This window comes from Coffea arabica, chromosome 2c (genome assembly GCF_036785885.1).
Source record: "Coffea arabica cultivar ET-39 chromosome 2c, Coffea Arabica ET-39 HiFi, whole genome shotgun sequence".
Taxonomy (NCBI): Eukaryota; Viridiplantae; Streptophyta; class Magnoliopsida; order Gentianales; family Rubiaceae; genus Coffea; species Coffea arabica.
Window position 1 is genome coordinate 1249256 of NC_092312.1, and position 25970 is coordinate 1275225.

The 25970-nt window shown below is 36.0% G+C and overlaps 2 protein-coding genes across 6 annotated transcripts; both read left to right on the plus strand.

Annotated features, from left to right (window-relative positions):
- The first annotated feature begins 3728 nt into the window (after nucleotides 1-3728).
- Nucleotides 3729-16547, plus strand: LOC113728266 (uncharacterized). 5 transcript variants are annotated; one of them, XM_072073294.1, is made up of 14 exons: nucleotides 3731-4098; nucleotides 4286-6887; nucleotides 8051-8178; nucleotides 8441-8540; nucleotides 8612-8744; nucleotides 8847-8910; nucleotides 9202-9859; nucleotides 10779-11108; nucleotides 12367-13155; nucleotides 13232-13304; nucleotides 13379-13464; nucleotides 13980-14099; nucleotides 15523-15653; nucleotides 16180-16547. In XM_072073294.1, exons 2-14 carry the CDS (start codon nucleotides 4332-4334, stop codon nucleotides 16223-16225), a joined length of 5214 nt encoding a protein of 1737 aa, XP_071929395.1. In that variant the 5' UTR covers nucleotides 3731-4098; nucleotides 4286-4331; the 3' UTR covers nucleotides 16226-16547. The 5 variants fall into 5 exon arrangements, 4 of the variants coding, with proteins under 4 accessions (XP_071929396.1, XP_071929395.1, XP_071929393.1 ...); XM_072073292.1 differs by having other exon boundaries at nucleotides 3731-6887; XM_072073293.1 differs by having other exon boundaries at nucleotides 3732-6887; nucleotides 15523-15593.
- A 1506-nt stretch (nucleotides 16548-18053) lies between these two features.
- Nucleotides 18054-25911, plus strand: LOC113724881 (CLP protease regulatory subunit CLPX1, mitochondrial-like). The gene is made up of 15 exons (XM_072073296.1): nucleotides 18054-18910; nucleotides 19094-19155; nucleotides 19448-19548; nucleotides 20110-20193; nucleotides 20488-20534; nucleotides 21143-21217; nucleotides 21305-21382; nucleotides 22482-22538; nucleotides 23442-23512; nucleotides 23613-23712; nucleotides 24057-24161; nucleotides 24363-24425; nucleotides 24611-24733; nucleotides 25240-25395; nucleotides 25490-25911. The coding sequence occupies exons 1-15, from the start codon at nucleotides 18368-18370 to the stop codon at nucleotides 25556-25558; spliced, it is 1734 nt and encodes a 577-aa protein (XP_071929397.1). The 5' UTR covers nucleotides 18054-18367; the 3' UTR covers nucleotides 25559-25911.
- The last annotated feature ends 59 nt before the right edge of the window (nucleotides 25912-25970 follow it).

Sequence of the window (25970 nt, forward strand, 5' to 3'; positions counted from 1 at the left end):
GGATTATTTCATCTCTTATACAAAAAATTAATTCAGTTAGGCAAGATGTATCATTTTATGTATAATACGCAATCAAGCATGAGATGATATAGAATTAGTAATTCAATTATGTATCATTTTATGAATCACTGACACTATTTATATGTTAGGACCAAAATATATCATTTCAAATGAGTACTAAAAAAAAGGTTATCTGTTATATTACAGAATATTTATACTACAGCAATGGATAAATAACGTCAAAGAAATGTTGGAATGGGTAAGGCACATATAAGGCAATTGCGGATTACTCGCAATGGAAAAGGCACCTACAAGACAATTACGGATTACGGGGTGAGAGGCTCTAGGAATTACGGCTTCACAAATTGTTTAGAACAGTTGTAACTTGTAACTTGTCCGGGACGACTGTACGGAGTTTATTAAAATCATGAGATAACTTGTCCGGGACGACTGTAGAGGTTTCTGACAGTCTCACACACCTCCCCTGAACTTTGTAAAATATCAGATATCTCCCCTGTCAGGTTATTGGGTCCTATTTATGATATCATTGATAATTAGTTAAATGAGTAATACGAATGATTAACCAACGTAACTACAATTTAGATGCAAAACTAATAGCGAATGATTAACCAACTTAACTATTATTTGCTCTTTATCGTTGGTTTAGCTGTGCACAAATAGCTATTGGCTTCTACCTTCCAAAATGCAATAGGCACCTTGCCTTTTCCATCAATTTCATATTTCATTGTTGTTAGATGGTTTGTACTATTCAACAAAAATTAAGTCACTAATGATAATCTTGAAGGCAGATGTGGGATGAAGTGTTTTTCTCTCTCCTGGTATATATTTAAAATTGTTTGTGCATTTGAATTGGGTGAGATTTGATACACTCTACTTAGTTTTAGGGGAGGTAGTTGAAAATTATCCCTAAAATCATTGAATTTGGAATATGGTAAAGTAGCCCCGGAATGAGAAACAACCCTTTGACAGGCGCCGTGGTTCTATTTGTGATATTTCTATATATTATTTTGGAGATTTATAACTCTTTCATTCTATTGGATGAAATTTCAATGAAACTCCCAACTTCTAACTTTTGAATCCAAAATTACCACTGATATGTGTACCGAGATTATAAACAAATACCACATATTGTTGTGTACCTTTTTCTTTTTTTTATATATATATTTTCTTGATTTGCCAGACATGTCTATCAGTTATTTCTGAACCCTTGAAATTTAAATTGGATTGACATGCCTATCAATTGTCACAATAAATGTTCTGCGGTTGGAGGGCTTTAGATGCAATTTTTTTTCTTTTTAAAGTTTGTTAGATTTATTTTTCTTTTTTATCCATTCTAAATTATATAGTGTTTTTAATTAAAAATATAGTTAACTTTTAAACTTTTTAAAATTCCCTTATTTAATGTATTTTGTTATTGATGAACATAACCTACCTTATTTAATTGTAGTAGAACAATAGTCAATTTAGCTAAGACACATTGGCAAATCAAAAGTCATAGTCATATAATATTAATGTGAGCTAATTTACTCTTTTAATAATAATAATTAATTTTCTTTAAATCGTGTGAAAGAAAAAAAAAATAGAAACTAACAAAGTGAAATGGAGAGTGTGTTTTTTCTTATAAAACTTGTGGTAATTCAATTTGGTACTAATTAAAGTAGGCGCTTCAAGTCCACCAAGTGGTGTACTAAATGCATGTTTTTACAAAATAGAAACTGTACAACGTTTGTATTGGTGTGCACCTTTCATGCACGCAAGAGTTTTTGAGTATTGCTAGTGGCCAGGAGCTGAGGCACAAGGTTCTCCCCATCGGCGAGTTTAAGGATCCTTTTTTTTTTTTTTTTTCGGAAACGATAAACCTATTCTATTCTACACTATGAGGGAGAGGGCGGATCTAAGGAGGTCCAGGAATAATCCGAAAGAAACTAAACCACTACCGAATCAGATTAGTGCACAACACACCCACCTGAATTTTTTAGAAACAAATCACTTAAACGTGACATTTTTTTTTGTAGGAGACAAGAGTTCAAACTTTGCCTCCCGCCGCCACCCACTTAGGTGGTGGCCAAAGGCTAGTGGTTGAGTCTAAGGATCCATCATTGGGCTTTGCCAGTTAGGCGGTAGGAAATTTTGTCTCCATTTGGATGAAAGTGTTATGAGATCTATTTTTTTGGCATCTTAGCATAATTAAAGTTATTTTTCTATTACTTCTTAATACTTGACATTTTATTAAAACTAAAGTTACTTTTTTTTTATCACTTTTTTCAATATTGTTCTTACTTTCAGTCACATGTCATATTGTATTTAAATTCAAAATTTGAATATTTGAGGGCAAATTGATAAATAAAAAGACTAACATCAATCTATCTACTACTCTCTCCATTTCATCTTTTATAGTCTTGTTTTTTCATTTATCCCAAATTAGTTGACTTTCTAATTGAAAAACATGGTTAACTTTTAGCATCTCTAAGATACCCCTTATTTAACTAATTTGCTATCAATAAGTATAACCTATCTTATTTAATAATTGCATTGTTCATGTTTTGAATGGTGCAACTTTTCATTAGTATTATTAATTAATATAGAGGTGCAATGATTAATATAAAGATTTTAAAAAAAATAGTAGGTTAGATTTATTATTCCAATAATGTTAAGTAATTCTTTTTAAATCATGTAAAAAATATAAAACTATTAAAGTGAGATAGGGGAAATATACATTAAAGTTGTGATCTAAAAAAGTGATGGAAATATGGAGGAAAAATCATTCAAAACGTCAATTACATTTTGCAAAATAACTTTTTTCATTCCTCATTTTTTAAAATATAATTTTATATCCCTTACAAATTCATATTGGTCAAATTTGATCCCTACATAGGTTTTCAATTAGTTTTTTTGTTGGAATCCTTCACGTGCCTTATACGTGATCATTATTTATGGGCAAAATTATCAAATTAAATTTCACATAATCCAATTCATAGTTCATCACATTTCACAAAATAAATATTTTTGTCTCTCATATTTCACAAATGAATTTTTTCATCCGTAATTGATTATGTATACGAATATTTTTTTAACACTTATATATATTTATTTAATTTCACATAAACGTACAAGTAACATATAATATATTTCTATTTGATTTCACCTACAACTACAATAAGTTTATTCAAGTGAAATCAAATAGAGATAAATTACACGTTATTTGTACTATTTAGATGAAATCAAATAGACATATATATGAATTTTCAAAAATAAGAAAAAACTATTCGTACACATGATCAATAAGGGATTAAAATTTTTATTTATGAAATGTGAGGGACAAAAAAAAGTATTTTTTGAAATGTGAGGGGCAAAAAATTTATTTTGTCAAATGTGAAAATTTTGATAAGGGATTAAATTTTTTTTGTGAAATGTGATTTGATAATTTTGCCTCTAAAAAATGATAACGTGTATTTTAGTCAAAAATTAATCAGAAATTTAGATAGGGATCAAATTTAATTAATATAAATTTATAAGGGATGTAAAATTATACTTTTAAAAGTAAGAGATGAAAAAAATTATTTTACAAAATATGAAAAATATTTTCAACAATTTTCCCAAATATGGACGGATAGAGTAAATAATGTGCTTATAAAAGTTACCCGAGTACATCAACAGCCCTTCGTTTTTTTTCGTTTCGTTTGTTGGGGGGATGGGATAATAATTAATAAATTGTAAATGCTTCGAAAGTGCGCGGGTTGCTTGCAAACCTTAAAAGTTAAAACGAAATCTTTGGGGGCCCTCTGTATCCCCCTCTCACTCCCTGAATCCGTAGTGCGTCTTTTTGGATTTTGGCCAACAAAATCGGGCATATGAGACAACAAAACGACACCGCCGCCGTTTTCCGCTGCCTATACTACCACTACTAGTAAAAGCTTAGTGGTGTTTTTTTATGTACTCTGCACTGCTGCTCTCCTCAGTCCTCCGCCTCTGCACAATCTGAATTCTACTGCATTTCGACAAATTTAGAGTTTTTATCATGGAGCAGCGATAGAGAAGTATTTCATGAGCCGTTGATTATCAAATTCGGAGAAGCAGGTAACTGAATTTCCTCATTTTCGTTTCTTCTTCTTTTTTTTTCGTCTTTCCGGTGGGTTCTTCTGAGGTTAGGGTTTGTCATCGTGGCTCACTTGGAAAAATAAAAACTTGGTGGCACTGATGGCATGGAGACGGCGGTGATGGGAAGTAATGTTGGTGATTGGGATAATGATCAGCAGCAGCGTAGGTGTAAAAGGAAGAATTCAACTGGCTGGAGCTGTAAATTGAAGGCAATGACCGGGCGAAGTCTTTGTGCGAAGCATTATTCAGCCTATCTCCGGCTCCGCTCAAGGTCAAAGCCTTTGCTACCGCAGCCCCCGATTGTCGCCCCGGAAAATCAAGAAACAGGCACTGCTGCTGCTGAACCTGCAATTTCTGGTGTAATGGTTCTTCGCCCTGGAATTGAGAATGTAGGTGAAAAGAGGAAAATTGGAAGGCCACTGGGTTCCAAGGATAAGAAGAAACGTAAGAAGAAGCATCACAGGACCTTTGGGTTCCAAGGGCAGCAGGTCACAATGGATGCGACTGTTGAAGAAACTGTAGTTGATAATAGTATGACGGGGTCAAAAAAGAGAGGTAGGCCAAAAGGCTCGAAAAATAAGAAGAAACTTGATCTTGAGAAAGTTGGTGGTGTGGATGTTGAAGCCATAGCAACTAAGGGGCCGGTGGACGTGGGTGTTGGAGAGAATGTGAATAAAAGTAGCGGTATGGGGTCTAAGAAGAGAGGGAGGCCAAAAGGTTCGAAAAACAAGAAGAAACTTACTTTTCAAAAAAATGGGGTTGTCTCGAATGTTGATAGTGGTGAAGTTGGATTAACCCGGGGAGTGCGGTTATCAACTGATTGTACTTGCAGTACTATAAATGTTGATGACTTTGTTGATGACAATAAGGAGCAGATTGGTGCAAGTGCCAAAATTGATGAGGTTGTAGATCAAGTTGGTGGTTTGGATGTTGAAGCCATAGCAACTAAGGGGCAGGTGGACGTGGGTGTTGGAGAGAATGTGAATAAAAGTAGTGGTATGGGGTCCAAGAAGGTAGGGAGGCCAAAAGGTTCGAAAAACAAGAAGAAACTTACTTTTCAAAAAAATGGGGTTGTCTCGAATGTTGATAGTGGTGAAGTTGGATTAACCCGGGGACTGCGGTTATCAACTGATTTTACTTGCAGTACTATAAATGTTGATGACTTTGTTTATAATAATAAGGAGCAGATTGGTGCAAGTGCCAAAATTGATGAGGTTGTAGGTCAAGTTCAGTTGGTTAATGGACGTGGTGAATCTGGAGATGGATTTTTCAAAAAGAAGGATGGTCGAGGGAGGCCAAAAGGATCCAAAAATACGAACGATTGTCCAGGGATGCCAATAGGATCCAAAAGCACCAAGAATCATCGAGGGAGGCCAAAGGGTATGAAAAACAAGGAGGAGGATGTAGCTGCTCAAGAAATTGAGGAGGTACCATTTTTGAGTGACGTTGGCTGCAATGGTGGAAATGAAGGTAGGCTCATTGAGGATAACAAACATGCAAGGTTCGAAAAGGTTCGAAAAACAAGAAGTGGTGAGGGGTCTAAGAAGATAGGGAGGCCAAAAGGTTCGAAAAACAAGAAGAAACTTACTTTTCAAAAAAATGGGGTTGTCTCAAATGTTGATAGTGGTGATGTTGGATTAACCCTGGGAGTGCAGTTATCAACTGATTTTACTTGCAGCACTATAAATGTTGATGGCTTTGTTGATGATAATAAGGAGCAGATTGGTGCAAGTGCCAAAATTGGTGAGGTTGTAGATCAAGTTCAGTTGGTTAATGGACGTGGCGAATCTGGAGATGGATTTTTCAAAAAGAAAGATGGTCGAGGGAGACCAAAAGGATCCAAAAACAAGAAGAAACGCCAAGGGAGGCCAAAAGGATCCCAAAATACAGAGGATTGTCCAGGGATGCCAATAGGATCCAAAAGCACCAAGAATCGTCGAGGGAGGCCAAAGGGTATGAAAAACAAGGAGGAGGATGTAGCTGCTCAAGAAATTGAGGAGGTACCATTTTCGAGTGACGTTGGCTGCAATGGTGAAAATGAAGGTAGGCTGATTGAGGATAACAAGCACGCAACTGTTGCAATTGCTGAACTTGGAGGAGTGGTTGGTGAAGTTTCTTTAGGCAACGAACGTGCAGATTCTGTTCTAGCGAAGGATGGCCAGGGCCAGGGCGTAGTCAAGGCTTCAAAATTTAAGCAGAAAACTGTGGTGGCTGATGATGATCATGCAAGTCCTGTTGACGTTACTGAAACTAATGACGCTGTAGGAAATGATATTCCTATGTGGAGGGATGGGCGAGATCGGCTAAAGAGTTCCAAAAATAAGAAAAGATCAGAACTTGGTGTAACAAAGCACATTGGCGTGCTAAAAGGTTCAAAACATAAGAAGAAAATGTTACTTGTGACTATTGGAGAAGAGGCAACTGTGTGTCATAAGCTCACAGAGAAAAAAAATATCCTTGAAGCAGTAGAACATCAGAGTGAAAATGTGGGTGTTAGTGGAATGATGAATGAAGTCAAATGGAAGAATGGGCGACGAAAGCATAAAGGATTTAAGAAAATACCACTTCTGCCTGATGCTGATGGTGTCTTCACTTGTACAGATGGTAAGGACAGAGATTTTGCTGGAAGCAAGGGGTCTGAGGAATTTTTTACATATGTTGATGGGTTCCATGAAAGGCCCAAGGAAAGACCAAGAAAATTCGTGAACAAATCTTTGAGATGTGCAATTATGGGGCAAAAAAGTGTAATAACAGCATCTGGAATGGCAGTAAGTTCATTATCTTTTTGCCGATAGGTCTGCATTTAATTGTTTCGACTGTTGTTAACATGTATTTACATGATTTGGGAAGAATTTAGCAGTAAGTTGTCTGAACATGAAATACAATCATGAACTTAAGTAATCAATCCCAATTGTAGACAAAGTTTTGGTTTTAAAAACAAACTTTGAAAATTTTTTCTCCAGGGGGGCAGGGGGAGGGGGCAGGTGAAGGGGGGGAGGAGAGGGTGGCTGGGGAAGCGGGGAAGAGGAGGGTGGGGGGATGAGAGGAGGAAGAGGGAGGAGTAGGGGAAAGAGGGAGGAGGAGAGGAAAATAGGGAAAAAAGAGGGGGAGGGTGAGCCGGCACCAGCGACGTTGGGGGAGGTGGCAGCAGCAGGCTGAGGTGGAAGGGTAGTGGTAGAAGAGGAAGATGGTGTGTGTTTTTCATGTTTCGGGGTGCATATTTTAAAACTTTGGGGTGTTTCTTGAGGTTATTGTAGACAAAGTTATTAAAAAACTTGTGCAATGAAAACCCCATCCAAAAACACACTTCCAAACAGACCCAAAATATTGTCTAGCTATGCCAGTTTGGCTGACCTGAATTAATTAAGTGAAGAAGACAAAATGGGTACAAGACAAAGTACTTTGATCAGCAGGGGCGATTCAACATGGTGAACATGCATTTCTAGTCCACTAATGAAATTCATGTTCACTATGTTGAATCATCATTGCTGATCAAAGTACTAGAAATTCATTATTGGACTACAAGTTACAGACAGTCACTTGAAATTAGATAAAAGTAGAGAGTGAGAATGGACTAGTTACTGCCAATATGGACCTGTGGATTGAGTTCCATACTAGCTGTTGAATTGGGAGCAGCTGCAAACCTTGGTTTAATTAATGTGTTGGTCTGATGAAGAAGCGCCTCTCCTACTGCTCCTTTCATGTGAAAACTGATAGGATTTGGCCGTTACTTATAGATTTTGGGCTGTTAGTTGGTTTCTCGTCCTGTTTGTACTTAACACTCTCGATTTCTGCTAATAGGTAAATTCTGGATTGTTCTGTAAGTCTCATTTAAGATGTTCTGGATTGTTCTAGCTGCCAGACTTGTAGTTGTACTATAGGAACTTCTTTTGCTAATTTGAGTTTAATATATTGATGAACTGTATTGCAGGATGCCACCAGTTGCAAAGGTCAGCGAAGCTTAACGTGTCATCAGTGCAAAAGCAATGATAAAATTGGCATTGTCTTCTGTTCAAAGTGCAAAAAGAAACGCTACTGCTATGATTGCATTGGAAAGTGGTAAAATAACTTCCAAATTCTTCATTATTAAATCTAGGATGAAGCAATCCCTGTTTCTCAGGGTTTGAAATATTTTCTATGTCTAATATTGGAAAAAGAACATCTTATGAACCAACTAGTAGGCTAATTGCCCAAAAATACTCAGACATCTGAGAAACAAATTGGGTAATATTACTGCTAAATTTTTATTTTTTTGTCAATGTGTCAAATGGTGTAGTTAGTATTTTGGCTTAGTTATAATACATATTTTGACAATTAATAGGTATCCTGAGAGAACGAGAAAGGACGTTGAAGATTCATGCCCTTTTTGTTATGGTATTTGCAATTGCATGGCTTGTCTTCAAGCAAATGTTGCCACAAAGGTAATTATTATTATTTTTTTCTGTTTTCATTACCATATTAGGTGTCCTGAGTTGAAGTTTTATGTTACCAGGCTTGCCATAAAGAAACACATGAAAATGCCAGATTGGAAACGACTCTTTATCTTCTTGCCAACATCCTGCCTCTTCTCAGGAATATTCAAAGAGAGCAGAGGTCTGAGCTTGATTTTGAAGCAAGAATACTTGGTACTGGAAATTGATTTTGTGTCCTGAAATTTGTTTACCAACTGACTTCCAAAGACTATTCAGATTCCTAATAAATGTGAGTGTTCATTGATAATTGTATAGGTGCTCGATTGCCAGAAGAAGATATAACCAAATCAGTGCTTGAAGTAGATGACCGAGTCTACTGGTATACATGCTCTACACTTAATGTTGCTTATCTAAGATCTCTTTCTTTACGAGTCTATTTGTGCTCCTAAACCTCCAATAATGTTCGTTGTCAATCCATAGTGAGTGGTCATAGGTTTAATATAGGACGTCATGGCATCTTTCTACTAGAATATCCACTATCAATCTAGTAAGTACGTTAGGCTACCATCTATAGTTTATTTCTGGTAAAAAGCTTTGAGAATTTTTAGACAACATTTCTGTCTTCTTGATGCAATAAGTTTGTAACTATGCATGAAACCCTATTTAACAGTGACAACTGCAATACATCCATCGTCAATTTCCATAGAGGCTGCCCCAATCCTGGTTGTTCTTATGAGATATGTCTCAATTGTTGTCGGGAACTCAGAGATGGTGACAAATGGGCCTACAAAAAGGGCAGTGGACAGGCTGGTTTCCTTCAAGAGTTACCTGAATGGACAGTAAAACCTGATGGTAGCATACTGTGTCCTCCAAAAGAGCGAGGTGGTTGTGGTTCTGGACTTCTTGAATTAAGACAGATTTTTGACGCTAATGTTGTAGATGAACTGATTAGGAGTGCAGAGGAGATTACTTCAAAGTACCAATTACGAGATGTAGATTTTTCACAGGAATGTGCTTTGTGCTGTCCTACTTTTTCTGTATCGGATGGAAATAATCATTTGAAAAAAAGGCAGGCAGCATGCAGGACTAACAGTGATGATAATTTTCTTTACTGCCCTAATGCTGTTGATTTAGGAGACAGTGATTTTGAGCATTTCCAAATGCACTGGAGAAAAGGTGAACCTGTTATTGTTACAAATGTACTAGCAAAAGCCTCTGGCCTTAGTTGGGAGCCTATGGTGATGTGGAGGGCATTTAGAGGTGCAAGGGAAAAATTAAAAGAGAAATCTTTCTGTGTCAAGGCGATTGATTGCTTGGACTGGTGTGAGGTTAGTATCAAATTTATGTACTCTGAAACAAGGGACTTATGTTGGAAAATTCTTAGCAAGGAAATCTTTCATTTGTTCATGCACTTTTTCTTTTCTGCTGCTTCTCTGCAATTTATATTGTCTGTATATTTTACATATATGCCATTGCATGGACAACTTGCTTTTCACATTTTGTTTATCTGGTAGATTAATGGGTGCTTGAAATACTCTGCTAGATCATCTAGTCTTGTCATATCAGTTTTAGACAGACTGACTATTCAACGGGAGAAATTCCATTTTGGCTTTCTTAAGTATCACTCACAATTTTCCAGGCAGCCACCACTGCTTTCGTTTTTTCCTACTTTGTTGCATCTTTCGTGTTGATGGGAGCTTAAATATATCAAGGAATAGAACTGGTTGTGTACCCAAAGTTTTAACAGCAAACCTTGTCAATTATGGACTGTTTTGTCTAGGGGCATGTGTAGGAATCCATGAGAGAGAGAGAGAGAGAGAGAGAGATTATTTTTTCTTATGTTTTGTCTCCAATATCCACACTTTTTACTCTTGATTTCGTTCCAATTTTTTAGAAGGCTGAAGGGATCATTACATGATATCCAATTCCAACTTTTCTTTAATCTTTGGGAAACAATTTTTACTACATTTGTTTTCTTATGTCTCTCTGACTAGTCTTTTGTGGTTTGTGAAAAATCAGATCATATTCACTTTCATTATAAATTGAGCAGATCTCATACTTGTTTATTTGCTGACAAATAAAGTGCATTGCATGGTAATATTTGTTGAAGTTTTCTCTCTTACTTGATGGTTATTGTCATTTTTTGTTTTGTTTAGCATGACATCCTGGCAGTTGGGTCATAATTAGGTGAAAAATAAAGTTGTAAATTTAGTTTTGGTCCATTTGTAACTTTCCTTCATGGTACAGGTTGAGATAAATATCCACCAGTTCTTCAGGGGCTACCTAGAGGGACGCAGGCATTACAATGGGTGGCCAGAAATTCTGAAGTTGAAGGATTGGCCGCCTACAAATTCCTTTGAAGAATGCTTGCCCAGACATGGTGCTGAGTTTGTGGCTATGCTTCCCTTTAGTGAATACACCCATCCTAGATTTGCTTCCTTGAATCTTGCCACAAAGCTTCCGGATGGTGCTTCGAAGCCAGACTTAGGACCTAAAACTTACATTGCTTACGGATATCCTGAGGAGCTTGGTAGAGGCGATTCTGTCTCAAAACTTCATTGTGACATTTCTGATGCGGTATGCTCATTTTAAGATTTCCTGTATTATTAATTTTGAATCAGGTGTAGCTTTTTTTGGCACATTAATGGTTTCCATATCCCGTACTTCTAGAACCAGATTCTTCAGAAATCATAATTTTTCATACTTCACAATTTAATGTTTAGAAAATCAATACGCGGTAATAAGTTTTGCCTAGGAAATTGTTGATCCATCAGTTACAAGTATATATTAACTTTCTATTGTAGTAATAGCCCTAGACACTATTGCAAAAGCAGCTGAGAATTAAATTCCTCCTGAATTGTACTAAGTTGCTTGTACTCTAAATATGTGATAGCTGCAACAGTTTAAAACTGTATCCCATTCCTGTCCTTTTTCCGCGGGCCAGGAGGGGGTTTGATTTGTTTTTTCGGGGGTGGGGTTGTTCCATGGACCTATACGACGAGTCCAATTGATCTTAGGTTTATCCACCACAACAAAGTAATTCTGATTAGAAGTGAGTGATCGATGAAATTCCTAGACTAGTTGAGTTCCTTATCCCAGATATCATAATCTAAGCTCCTTATGCTACTCATCCTTTGCCTTCTTTTTCCTCTCTCCCTTCCTAAAATTCAAATTTCCATGTAGCAGTAAACATTGTAGTTTTTATCTGAATTGCCTAGGTAATCTAGATTATCTAGATTATGTTTTGACTGGGGCATTGGGCAGTGACCTTGCATAAACTGAGAGTAATTTTGTTGGGTTGCTGATGGAACCTTTCATTATTTCAGTATGAAGTTGAGCAATGATAAAACAGGCAACCTTTCAGAACATGATGAATGGTGTCAAAACCATTCCTAATAAATGCCGAAGTCATGAGTTTTCTTCCCTTGACATTTGTTTCATTAACCACTACCTGGAATAAGTTTGTGACTATCTAATAATTGTTGTCAACCTTTTGACTTTGAGAATTTTCAAAATTGCCTACCAACTCACCTAAGTTACCTAGTATATCATTTGCTAGTATTTGGTGTTTCTAGCAGACCTCTATCCGAGTAAGGCATGACTAATTTTCTGTTTCTGACTCTCATCAGCATTTATTGCTTAGTTTCTGTTCACTGCCATTTGCTAGGTTGCATTGGCTTTTTTCCACTAACATTTCTTTGGTTGCAATATCTGTTTCATATTTACCCATTCTTTGAGATTTGACTTTTTTTAATTGCTTGTTCAGCGAAATATCACCACTCTCATCTTTTAAATTATCCTTTTACACCATTTTACTTTCACGACTTTGGTTCAGGTAAATATATTGACACACACAACTGAGGTGAAAATTGCTCCTTGGCAATGTGAAATGATCAATAAGTTGCGGAAGGTATACGATGACGAGGATAAAAATCAGCTACATCAGGATATAGATGAGGGACAGGGCGCACCTGAAACAAAGCTAGTGCAGCAGCTGTTCAAGCCTGAAGTTCGGGACACTAAATGTGGTGATGTACAATGCAAAGGGCCCTCATCTAACTCGATGCTTTTGGGAACTGCAAAATCACATAATCCGCTGTTGATTCCCAAGTGTTCTACTGAAGTTCCAAACATGTTTAGAACTTCTGAGCAGGCTGAGGCATCAAGTAGAGTTCCACCTGTGGTGAATCAGAATAATGGCCTTGACCATCAGATGATAGAGGAAACCAGCTCCACACCAATTAATGGCTGTAATGAAACTAACTCTTTTTCTGGTCTTCTAGTTGGCATGACAAATGATATGGTAGTAAAGGATGTTAGAAGTACAGATTCCGCAAATTGGAAAACTGAAATCGGAGATGTTCCTAATAACAGATGCCTTGATGTTGTAGAGAATAATTCTATGCCCACTGGGCCAAACATGAGCATCAGTAACAAACTACTGACAAATGCAAGCGCACCTGTATCAGAAAACCATCCACTAAGAAACGAAAATGCCTCCATGGCTACACATGGGGGTGCTGTATGGGATATCTTCCGTAGAGAGGATGTGCCTAAGTTGGCCAAGTACTTACAGAAGCACTGGAAAGAATTCCGACACATCAATAATGCTCCTGTGAACTCTGTGGGTACTGTTATTTACTTTCTTTGATGACATTGTTGACCTGATATCTCTTGTGGCTTATTCTATTTTCCTGTAGGTTGTTCATCCTATTCATGATCAGACATTTTATCTGAATGAGAGGCACAAAGAGCAATTGAAGCAGGAGTTCAGTAAGCATTTGTCTACGCTCTTTATTAATCTATTGAAACTAGTTGTGGTTGTTCACGGTGCTTTCTTTTTGAAGATATTGAACCATGGACATTTGAGCAATATGTTGGGGAGGCTGTTTTCATTCCTGCAGGGTGCCCACATCAAGTGAGAAATAGACAGGTGAAACATTGTTAATTGAAAGATGCTTTTGGTAAAACACACTAATTGTTTGGACACGTCTGTTTAAATCCATTTTACAATTTTTTTGGCTTTCAGTTATAAGGTCATCAATATTATGTTACTTCTCTGTTTTGTGAGTGGTATATTCTCGAATGTATTGCACAAGACACTTGCAACAACTATACTTCTGATATTTTACTTTATAGCTGACTTTTGGCACAAATAATTGGGTTATATTCTAAAAATTTACTCCATCTTGATTGTTTTCACTATTTTAAGCTGGATTGGGGATTCATTGGTGCTGTATTAGGTTTGAGTTTTGTTCCTTTACAGGTGTGAGTTAGCAAATGACATCATATCAGTTGTCAGAGGAGATGATATCAAATATGTCATTCTGCCTCCATCCAAAGCTACTTAATGTGGCATCATGGGTCTTGAAATGTGTTTAGATTTGTAATCATATTTTATCTAAATTAATCATGTTTGTGATATTTTCCTTCCTTGGTTCTTTTCAGTCTTGCATCAAAGTAGCTGTTGACTTTGTATCTCCTGAAAATGTTCAAGAATGCATGAAATTGGCTGAGGAGTTCCGGCTGCTACCTAAATCCCATAGATCTAAGCAAGATATCTTAGAGGTATATTGGTTATGATGTTTTTCATTGCATATTTATCATATTTTTCCTTCCTTGCATTATAATTGTTAAAAATATATGCATGGTTTTAAGACTGATAGAGTTGTATGTCATTTCAAATCCCATGCATCTATTTTCATGTTATTAGTGTTATTTTTAATCAACTAGGAGCAACCTAAGCTACCCATGGAAACATTGTCCATTGTTAACCTTGATATGCTACATTGATCTTCACCCTATGGTCGAACCTAAGGGTAAGCCAATGCCATAGCGGCAAGTTGACTCCAGTCTTATGTGGGAGCTCACATTTCAAAGTATGAGCTTGCCTTTGCGCTTGTAGGTTTGAAGCTGTGAATATATAACATTCCTAGACCCTGCAAAGCCAGGACTGTGTCCATTATTTACTGTATTAATCTACTGAATTTTTTTTTGTTTTGCTTTTTTATGTATAATCTACTGAATTCTCTGTTCTCTACTATAAAGTCGTAGCATAGGGCCACTAAAATGCTTCAGGTGATTCTAAATCCACAGTCGCTTGTATACATGTACAAGATATTTATTATCCTGTTAACATGTTTTTCCCCCAAACAGTCCAGGAGCCTCTCTGGGAGTTAAATTGTAACAGTGAACTTTGTTAATTTTTTTCTCAATGTAGGTCAAAATTCTTAAAAGTTTCCTTCGCATTAGTTTTTGTTGGCACTCTCCCAAATAAAATTTGGGCTACTTTTAAAGCTATCATAAATTATGAGTAACTTTCATTATTAGTTATACTTGATGAGTAAGAGAGTGCTTGTGCTAAGTTAATTTAAGTTAGAATACTTATTCATTTGCAAAATAAAGTGGATTGTATGCTACCTAAACTCATATTGCATTTCATACTCAAGGTCTATTGATGAAAAGTTGTTATCAACATAACAATGCTGTCACGTAATTGAAGCTTCAAAATTAAAGAATAAGTTCATTGAACCTTCAGCAAACACCTGTGGTATCCTATTTGATAAGTAATGAAGCTTGCATGCTTAAACTAGCTGTACCATCAAATAAGTAAATTTTTGCTTAGAACTATGACATAGAACATGCAGGAAAATTATCAATAAAACTTCATTCCATCTTTTAGTTATTCACTGACAATGAGTTGTGGCTTTTGTAAGAGTGCAATAAAGAGCCAATATTTTGAAGACTGTGGTAGAAAGTATGAGCTTTTGTTGGTTTCATCTTGGAAACTTTCAAAAAAGTGTAGGAGTGCTAAAATTGTCATTACTTATTTATGGCTGTTTGGGTCCTTTTGGCTGAGATGATATAGATTGTAAAGCAAATTCTGAAATATCAGAAGAGGAAGTCGGCAATTGGCGCATATGATGAATCATTTGGTTGAAACCTAAGTGAATACGTTCTGTTATTCTAACCTGAATTTATATATTTACAGGTGAAGAAACTGGCTCTACATGCTGCAAGGCTTGCTGTTGATGAAGCCAGAAATCTAATGATGAGTCTTCCGTATGATCCAACCCTGGTTTATTTTCCATCTGCTAGTTGCAAGTTGATATCCATTTTAGTGTGAGTAACATGTTTATGTGCATGGCAGAATGGTATTAAGCAATTAATACGTGGATGATATATCTGCTCAAAGAATTTTGTTTATGATGGGGAAACTTTTAGGTTTAAGTGGTATTTATAACATGTGATTAAGTAGAGGAGATGGTGAGTCGCTTGAGCTAGGTCTGCTGAACTTAAATCATAGTCATTAGTTATGCAACAGGTTATAATGGATGAGTGCATATTGGATCAACTTTACAATCAAAGTATAGTCAGTTCAAACTATCTTGCCAGTCAACAGAATACAGAAATTGATCAGATTATTTAGCTTTCCAGTAGAATCATCTAACCTAAAGGATTAGGCAGTGCTATCAGTTTACATGTTCAAATACAGTAATTCAGGTATTGACTGTAAGAGTCAGGAGCATAAATTATAATTTAGAAGATAAAAAGAGATTTTTGTTCTCATAATGCTTTTCATGTGGTTCATGCGGAATTTACCATGGTTGTTCATACTGTTGTTAGTTTTGCATCTTCTCTGTTGCAGCATTCATGAATCACAAGCTCGTCATTCAACTGACGGACCATGGTAAAATTCATAGCAGCCTGGTGCTGTAGATGGCTCAAGTTGACAAAGAGAAATTGGCCAATGCCTTGTAACTGTGAACTATGGAAGACTGCTGCGTGTTTAGGCTTTCCAAGTACTTCAATCTTTGATTGTCTTAGGATTCATGTTGGTAGACTTTCTAACCAATGCCTCTTGTTTTTGTTGTCGTTAGAAGAAATGTTGTTGTACATCGTTTAGTTCAGTGACTTCTACATCGACCTAGGGGTGGGCAAAATTATTCACTAACTCGAAAATCCGTTATACCCGATTCATTTCGATCCAAAAAATAGCATACCTGATATGTATTATTTGATCGGGTCAAAAGGAGGTCGGGTATTCGCCAAGATGTGGGGCGGATTATGATCCGCGGGTACTCAATCCGTCCCGCACAGATATATATATATATATATATATATATATATATATATATATATATATATATATATATATATTTTATACACATACTATAAAATAATATTTTTAGAGTTAAATAAGCAATTTCATTGAACAAATTACATTACAAATATGAGCTATTATAGTTTATTTATAATATTCATTTGTAGGGGTCATAATCTTATGTTTTATAAAAAATAGTGTACTACTTATTTTAAATTTTTATTGATTTTGAGTTCTTTTACATCTAGCTTCTCAGATTGGCTATGAGAGTTGGAAAATTCATAATGCTTGTCCTACTTTCCTTTTTTGCCCTTTTGGAGAAAAAAATGTTCGAAGAGGTTTGATTTCAATCACTACTATTTTGTTAAGACATGCCTTCAAAAGATATAGAGATTTTCTTATAAATTATTCACAAACACAATTCTTACATTTACTATATGTTAGAACATGCCTTTAAAGGATATAGAGATTTTCATATACATTATTCACCAACAAAGTTCTCTCGATTCACCAACACAGTTCTCGCATCCTAAATAGGCAGCAGATTGATCTGCTTTGGTCCTACCAAAAATCAGCCTAAGCTTGTCATATAAGTATCACTCTGATAGTTGGCCCAGAGATTGTACTGTTCCCAAGGGGTACGACGACGTTTGCTTCGTCGGAAAGCAGAACCGACAAACTTCTAGTACTTTGATACTGCAGTTGTGGCCAAAATTTTTAGTTCATACTGCAGTTGTTGCAAATTCTAACGCACGCGTCTCACTTTCCTTCCTTAGTGTGAATTTTTGTCGCAACCCGTAATTGATATTTTATTCCCTCTGCATTGTATTTTGGAGTAGATTAGATTTTTTTTTTTCATTTTGCCTCATTGTTCACAAGAAACCCCAACTCTTGCCGAATAAATTTTTTTCATCACTCACTTTTAAAATATTGACTTTATATCCCTCGTAAAATCAAATCAATTACATTTAATTTCCTTCCTTAATGTAATTTTAGTTGCAAATCATAATTAATATTTTATTCCCTCGGCATTTTTGTTTTTGAGTAGATTTGATATTTTTTATTTAACTTATAATCGTTTAAAATATGATTAACGTCTCGTCAAATGATTTTTTTTTATTTTTTACTTTTAAAATATTGACTTTTTATCCTTCATAAAATCAAATCAATCACATTTAATCTTAACTTAGGTTTTTTATCAGTTTTTTATCATGCATGATAATTTTTTGACGCAAAATGATCAAATATTATTTGTAGTTAAATATATTTTAACTAAATATTTAAATATTATTCATTTTTGTTTGATTTTATAAGGAATGTAAAATCAATATTTAAAAAAAAATGAAAGACGAATTTTTTGATTTTTCTCGGTTGTTCCTCCCCTGCATCTGCACTCGTCAATCCCTACACGCACGTAAACTCAAAAGTCTGCAAACAAGCCACTATAATTTACCCCGGATTCTCTTAAATCTGTGTCTAAATTTTATCTTTCTTTCCAGTCTTCCACCCCAACGACCGTTTCTTTATCATACCAATTTTTTTTTTTCAATTTTCTCTAAAAGTCCTAAAATCTTGAAATTTCAATCCCAACTCCCAAGATTCCAGTACGTATCAGTTTTTCTCAAAAGAAAAAAAAAAAGGCCATTTCTTAAGTTCCTATCTGAGCTCCAGAAGACCCTATTCTTCTTAATCCCGCTGAGCCTTTTAACTTGATATCCGGGAAAATTCCCTCATGGCAGCTGCTCTAAGGTCAAAATCATCGAGAGAAGCAGCTTCCCTTGCGGGTTCTCAATTCAGATACTTTATACTCAGCTATATGCACGAGGGTCGTGTTAGTTCTTACCAATGGAATTCTAGAAGTAAATGGGACAATAATTTCTTCAGAAATCCTCGTTGTAATTTCAATTTTGTCCTCGCCCCATTCAAACCTTTTTCTCTTCGCGGTGATTTTGTGGATAAGGTTAATTCAAACGAGAAGAATCATTTGAATTCCAGTAAGGTTATTACTAATGAAAATAAAGTAGAAATATCGAGCTCTTATGGTGATCCTCCGGAGGTTTGGCAACCTCCGGGTGGAATTGTGGTTCGTCCTGGTGCGAAGTTTGTCCAGGCTGGTGAAGGGGAAGGCCCTGGAACAGTTTCTGGAGGTGGGTCCGGGTCGGGTTCCAAGGATGGTTGTTGGGGAGGTTCCAACTTGGGCCCTAATTTTCCGACCCCCAAGGAGATTTGTAAAGGACTTGATAAGTTTGTGATTGGGCAGGATCGAGCTAAAAAGGTTTCATCTTTCTTTTCCCTATATACCTGTACACTTCTTCTTCTCTTGGCTTTTGAGCTGTATTTCAAAATTTTTGTATTGGTAGCTCGCATTAGCAAATATAGTTGTTTGCTTTGGATTTTTGTGGCTTAATGCTTTGATAATTTGAAGCATAAGTCTAAAAAAATTCGTGTTTGATCATAGGTTCTTTCTGTAGCAGTATATAACCACTACAAGAGAATCTACAATGATTCTTCCGAGAAGTGGTTAGTTCTCACCCTTCATTGTTGAATTGAATCTATTTCCTGCTCTTTACCATGTGATACACCATGTATATTAATGTTGTGTTGTAGAGTTCTGAGTCTAGTTTGTTTGTATAAAGCTGTAGTCTGTTACTGGATAAAGATCGAAGTGTTAATGAGCTACCTTTAGACTGGTGGTAGAGTAGTGTATGACTATTTGGGCTCTTGGAAAGTGTTTTATTCATCCTTTTTGTTAAGCTTGATATTGTTAATCTAGCTATAACTCGTTCTAACAACTAGTAACTTGGAAAGTTAGGCCGGCAGGTGATTCGGGTAGTAATAAAGTTGATACTGCAGATATTGAGTCAGTGGAACTTGAGAAAAGCAACATTCTCTTGATGGGGCCAACAGGTTCAGGTAATTTATGAACTGTTGATTCTCATCTATACTCTTTATTTTCTGCTGTAGACACCGGAAAAGGACTCTGTCTTAATGTTGTGAAGATTAAATAGAGTTTAAAAATGTAGGATAGGGATTTCAAGCTTTCTTCCAAATTACAACTTTTCAAGTATCTTCTTGAGATGTATATCCGAATCTGGTTTTATGCTGTAGTAAAGAGATATGAAACTTTTGCCTCTGTTTCAATGATAACATGTCTGAAATCTGGTAGACTGTTCATTGTAATAGTTGCAGATGACATTAATACAAATATGATCGTTAATAGTGAGAGTGCTTTAGTCATGCAATTTTCAATCGATATTTTATGTATCTTGAACATTAGACATTATAAGCTTAGGATATTTTCTAATGTGCCTGACTAAAATTATCACATTGGAGACGTTCAACATTGTTGGTTGCTTGCTTCAATGTGTTCAAAATTAGGACCCAATGGAGCTTAATGAAAACTAAAACAAAACTTCATTTTTATCATTATTACTGTTTCACTTCTGTATCCTTTGGATGTCATTTCAAGGACAGGGAAGACATTACTTGCCAAGACTTTGGCACGTCTAGTGAATGTTCCCTTTGTAATTGCAGATGCTACCACGCTTACTCAGGCAAGTCTTATTATACGTTGTCGCTGTGAGGCGGTCAAGTTTCTTGTTTTGTTCTCACATATCAGGACATTGCACACTAGAGTGACATGTTGTGCTTTTGGATTCTCATCATTCTGCCACTAGTATCAATTTTTTCCCTTATTTTGGGAAATTTAAAGAACCATTATGTAGTAAAATTGATTCATTTACTGATTTTGGATCCTGAAAGGTTTATATCTATCATGGTAGAAAATGTTGACTTAAATTGGGCTTATACAATAAGATCCTCATCCATCTATCATGCAATTATTGCAGGCAGGGTATGTAGGGGAAGATGTGGAGTCCATTTTATACAAGCTCCTCACGGTGCGCTTTGTGAAAACTATTTAACATGAATTGACTGAATTGCAATTACTGCCTTTTTCCTTGACTATTTTACATCTTTGTTCTTTACTTTTTAACTGTGGTTTGCCATCCTTGAATATGTCCTTTGACGTCGTGTGCAGTATTATCTGGACATATGCAACATTACTTTTTATGCCTGTAGCTGTTGTGGTCTAAGAAATGATCTTCTTTGTCAATTAAGTCATTTGGATTCATTATCATAATTGTATTTCGGTATTGTCTTGCTTTACAGCAAGCTGAGTTCCATGATCTGGAGTAGGTGCATTATAATTTGATGTCTGACTGTTATTTTAGTGAAAAGCATCTAAAACCTTGTATTTCAGGCTTCCCTCTTTAAGTATTCATTTCTTCTTCTTCTTCTTCTTCTTTTTTCTTTTGGCAAAAAAAATTTTTGATTTCTAAAAGATCAAATTGATTGTGAAGTTTGTTATTATGGTCTATACTAATTTTGCCTCCAGGCTGTTGCATGCTTTAACTAAATACCAAGCTCAGACGATCCAATTTCTTGTAGGAATTGTATTGTTTTCTCTGATTATGGATCTCTGATCATTAGTGTCACATCATTTCAGGTTGCTGACTATAATGTGGCAGCTGCACAGCAAGGCATAGTGTACATTGATGAAGTCGACAAGATCACTAAAAAGGTTTCCTTGAAAGTTTAGTTGGAGCATGTGTATTAGTGTTATTCTTTAAATTGAAGTCTTACATATTCTGGACACTGTTGCTTGCAGGCTGAGAGCCTTAATATTAGTAGAGATGTGTCAGGTGAGGGAGTCCAGCAGGCATTGTTGAAGATGCTTGAAGGGACTGTAAGTGCTTTATTTCCTACTAGTTTGGGAATATAACATACATCAAAATGTTTTAGAATACAACTCCGCTGGCATACTGGAAACCACTTTAAGTCCCCCCCCGCCCAAAAAAAAAATTCATGTTAGGTACTAATGTCTATGTTTTGTATTGACGACAACAACTATATAAAAAGTGAATTATCAATTCTTGTCTAGCTTAGAACATTAACGCAATGGTAACAATCATTGTTTTGTTGAGAGTGAGCTAGATTGGAGCCTGAGATGATTAAACATGCCTAAATATCAGCAGTTTTTAATCTTGAGGTTAGGGCCTATGGGCCTTATGCCTTGAAATTTATCTCAATAATAAAATTTTTATGCCCTGCAACGAAAATGTTAACAGAAGATACAAAGTTAAAAAGCAGCCTTTTGCTTCAAAGGATGATTGAAAAACCAATTTGCACTACCTTTTAGATCACAGGGCTTCCTCATTCTAGCAGGATCCCTTGTAGATGGTAGGTAGCTTTTGGACAAATCATTCTTTCACCTTATTAGTTGGTGTTGTATCAATTGGTTATTGAACTTCATTTGCCCCTTATAAAGCTTGGCATGCTATACGATCTTCATATTTACATAAAATGACTTTTTGATTTGCATATGCATTACTGGCTGTAAGGATAGCCTTTTGTTTTCACATTTCATTGCTCCCAAATAAACATGAAAATCTATTCTATTTAATTTCTTAATGATACATGTTGAGCTAGTTATCTTTAATGGGCTGATTCAATTGGTAATGTTGCTTAATTACTGTCTGGCTGCTGAAGTATATGTATCTTTAATCCACAGCCATTATTTGAGCTACTGGTCTTTATTTACTAATTTTTATTGGTTTTATGTTTTGTTCAGACAATTTCATGGATTTTTCAAGAAATATCTTGCAAACTGTTTGTTTATATGTTTCTTTTTTCCTTCTCCTCCTCCTCTTCTTCTTCTTCTTCTTCTTTTCTCAAACTGATTGAGCCCTCACCAAAACAGATTTTATCGAATGGACTGTTTCATTTTTGCTGAAGTTTGACAGGTTAGTTTATTTTATTTTGATTATTTGAGGTTTTTGATACAGATTGTCAATGTGCCTGAGAAGGGAGCTCGCAAGCATCCTAGAGGAGATAATATTCAGGTACAATTCCACTTATGTATTATATGAATACAAGTTTTATTGGATTTTGGGATTTGCTAATGGAAGAGAAGAGCTCAATTCCAGTGGTATAGACTTCAAATAGGAAAAATAATAACTAAATGAGGCAGCTGTTTGACTCGATACCATCATTTTTGGAGCTAACTCTTGGGCCTCCTTTTCTCTGTTGTCGATTCATAATAAAATATGTACTGTTGGTCAATAGTCATTTCTAATATTCTGGTGCCCTTTTCTATTTACTATGAGCTCAAGTTTTTCTGTTTCAGTAAATAATTGGGGGTGGGAGAAAGGAGGCTTTTAGGAACTGGCCTGTAATACTTTAACTCTTTCATGGTGACAGATGTGACTGGAAGAGAAATATTAAGAAAGATATCTGCTTACTCTGATCGCAAGTTCCCTTTTGAGGAAGACCTCTCTTTATCTTACGAGAACTTAATGCATCTAACAATGATTTATTAATTCAGAATGGATACTAATACTAACATAGGTAGGTTTAGTGCATGCTAAACCATACTAACATACTAGTACTAACATAATATAATTGCACGAACCCTTCCATAGGTTGGTTTAGTGCATAAAACATTGTTTATGTATTCCTTTTTAGTCTTGTTTCACTTGGTAATTAGCCATCGTGTCAATATTTATTGTCCAACTAGGATGACAAAATGACTGGTCTTATATTATACTGGAGAGATGCTTCAGATGAAGAACAATATGATTTGTGCATGATTATTTAAAGAGAATAAAGTTCATGCTAACCAAGGAAAATACTAGATTATGTTGTCTCTAAAACAGTAGTTGAAGTATTCATACTAAATGCTTCTTTATGTCGACTAATGCTGGATGGCATAATATGCTCAATAATGTCTTTCCTATTTGTTACAGATTGACACAAAGGATATTCTCTTTATATGCGGTGGGGCATTTGTCGATTTGGACAAAACGATCTCGGAAAGGTATCCATCCTATTTCAATAGCGTGAACACTCTCTCTCTCTGGGGGCAGGTCATTGTACCTGTTTGTATATTCTTCTGCAGCTTCTCTGTAATGTTTCAGGCGCCAAGATTCTTCCATTGGTTTTGGAGCACCAGTACGGGCAAATATGAGAACTGGTGGTGTCACCACTGCTGCTGTGACTTCATCGCTATTAGAGACTGTAAGCTTAGTTTCCTTAGTAACAATACGACTCAAACTCTTGGGTGTGTACTCTGGCAAACATTTTACACTTGCGTAGATAATGTGCCTTTTGTTTTCCGTGTGTGTCTGATAAAATTGTAAACATTCACATGCATATTGGAAGTTTGTACTCATAGTCTTGTGTGATTTACTATGATAATGGATACTGTATGAATCTTTTGTTCATCAATTTCAGCTGTAAACTTGGATTGATGTTTTATGCTTATATACGTTAGCTGCATACATCTAGTTGGTTAATAAACAAAGTTTCTTTAAACCTCGAAGACTTTAGTTGCCAATCAAATGGATTGTCATATTGTCCAGGTTGAGAGTAGTGATCTTATTGCGTACGGTTTGATACCCGAGTTTGTTGGACGATTCCCGATCCTTGTTAGCTTGTCAGCGCTTACTGAGAATCAACTTGTGCAGGTAATAGTTTGATTCGATTACTGACAATTCCATCAAGTCTTCTTTATCCCAATGTATCAGGAAAACAACATATATACCGACTTCCTGTAGACTTTTTTGCTAGCGGGGTCTATATTGTTTAAAAGATGAGTAATCTGGAAATTGCACCTTCAGTTGTTCAAAATTATAGTGTGTTGTTTTAATGTTAAAATCATTTTGTAGGTTCTCACAGAGCCAAGAAATGCATTAGGCAAGCAGTACAAAAAGATGTTCCAAATGAATGGGGTAAACTTCCCGTAGACCTTTTTGAACTGGCACATTGCAAAATTACTGCATCAATTGTGTTCTTCTCTTCTTTTCCTTCATCTGCTTGTTTTGAGTTCTTGTTAGTGGCAGACTGAGGTGTGGGGTTCTTCGAGGCATTCCATGTTTGTGTTTCTTGCATATAATCAATATCTGTCATTTTTCAGGTAAAGCTGCATTTCACCGAAGTTGCCTTGAGATTGATAGCTAGGAAAGCTATAACAAAAAATACAGGAGCTCGTGGTTTGCGTTCCTTATTGGAAAGTATTTTGATGGACTCAATGTATGAGGTACGGAGATGCTTGGGTCTTTGATTCATTTTGCAATATAAGAGTTTGCAGAAGCTTTTGACTATAATTTGCTTTGAAGGTTTAGAAAAGTGCATTAAACATGAAAGTTGTTCCCTTGGGTGCATACAGATTTAAATTGTTGACACTCTTCTTATCTGCAACTATATTGGAGTGTCCTCTTGTCAGTAGTTAAGTGGCTTGTTAATGTAATGTCTTTATTAAAAGAAACTGTCAACTAATGCCAATTAGTTTTGATTTCTTTCGTCTCCTCTCCTTTTCTTTGTATTTTTCTTTTTTCTTCTCTCTCTCTCTCTCTCTTGCTTTTGTTTTTGGTTTTTTTTGTTTGTTTTGGTTTTTTTTTTTTGGGGGGGGGGGGAGGTGGGTGGTGTTGGGATGCATATTTTTTTTCGCTCTTCAGATTGTTTGTGTTGTTTTTTTTTTATAAGTCCTTTTCTGTTCAGGGAAGAAATGAGATGTCTTTCTTTCTTTTTTCCCATCTTTTGCAGATTCCTGATGTTAGAACCGGCAATGAAATTATAGATGCTGTAGTTGTCAACGGGGAGTCTGTTGGACATGAGGGGCGGGGATCTGGAGCTAAGATCCTTTACGGCAAAGGTGCATTGGACCGTTATATTTCCCAACTTAAGTTTAAGGATAGAGAGGTATGTGCATCTAGGAAGAACTTATCAACATAGTTGTCACAGATTTTAACTCTTCCCCGACCATTGGAGACTCTGAGTTGTTTTCTTCTTGCAGACAACAGCTGAGGGGTCTGACGGAGAACCTGAAGTGGAACAGGAGCTTCCTTCTATAGCTGCTTTGTGAGCTTGAGTTGAGATCCTCTTGAGGCCACAACCCATGTACAGTAAAATAAGTACATTATAGGATAATTTGTTGTGCAATCACGCTGCATTTGTTGTACCCGCCTAGTGTTAGATCTACCCAATTCCAGTTCAATGCCTAAAGCCTCTTTTAGCCTATGTCTCATCATCATCTAGTTCTAGTTCTAGTTCTAGTACTAGTTCTATCATCATGCGGTTACTGATTTCAGGGTTCAGTCATAAAGATTATAGGATGGACAGTGAGGTGGTGAAATAACCGCTCAATTTGGAACTCTCTGTATTATTATTATTATTATTATTATTTGGTGGTACGACCGATTTGGTCATCAGTAACAATTATGAGTCTGAATTTGATATAGCTGCAGTCTTGCTTACGAGTGCACATAGAGATTTGG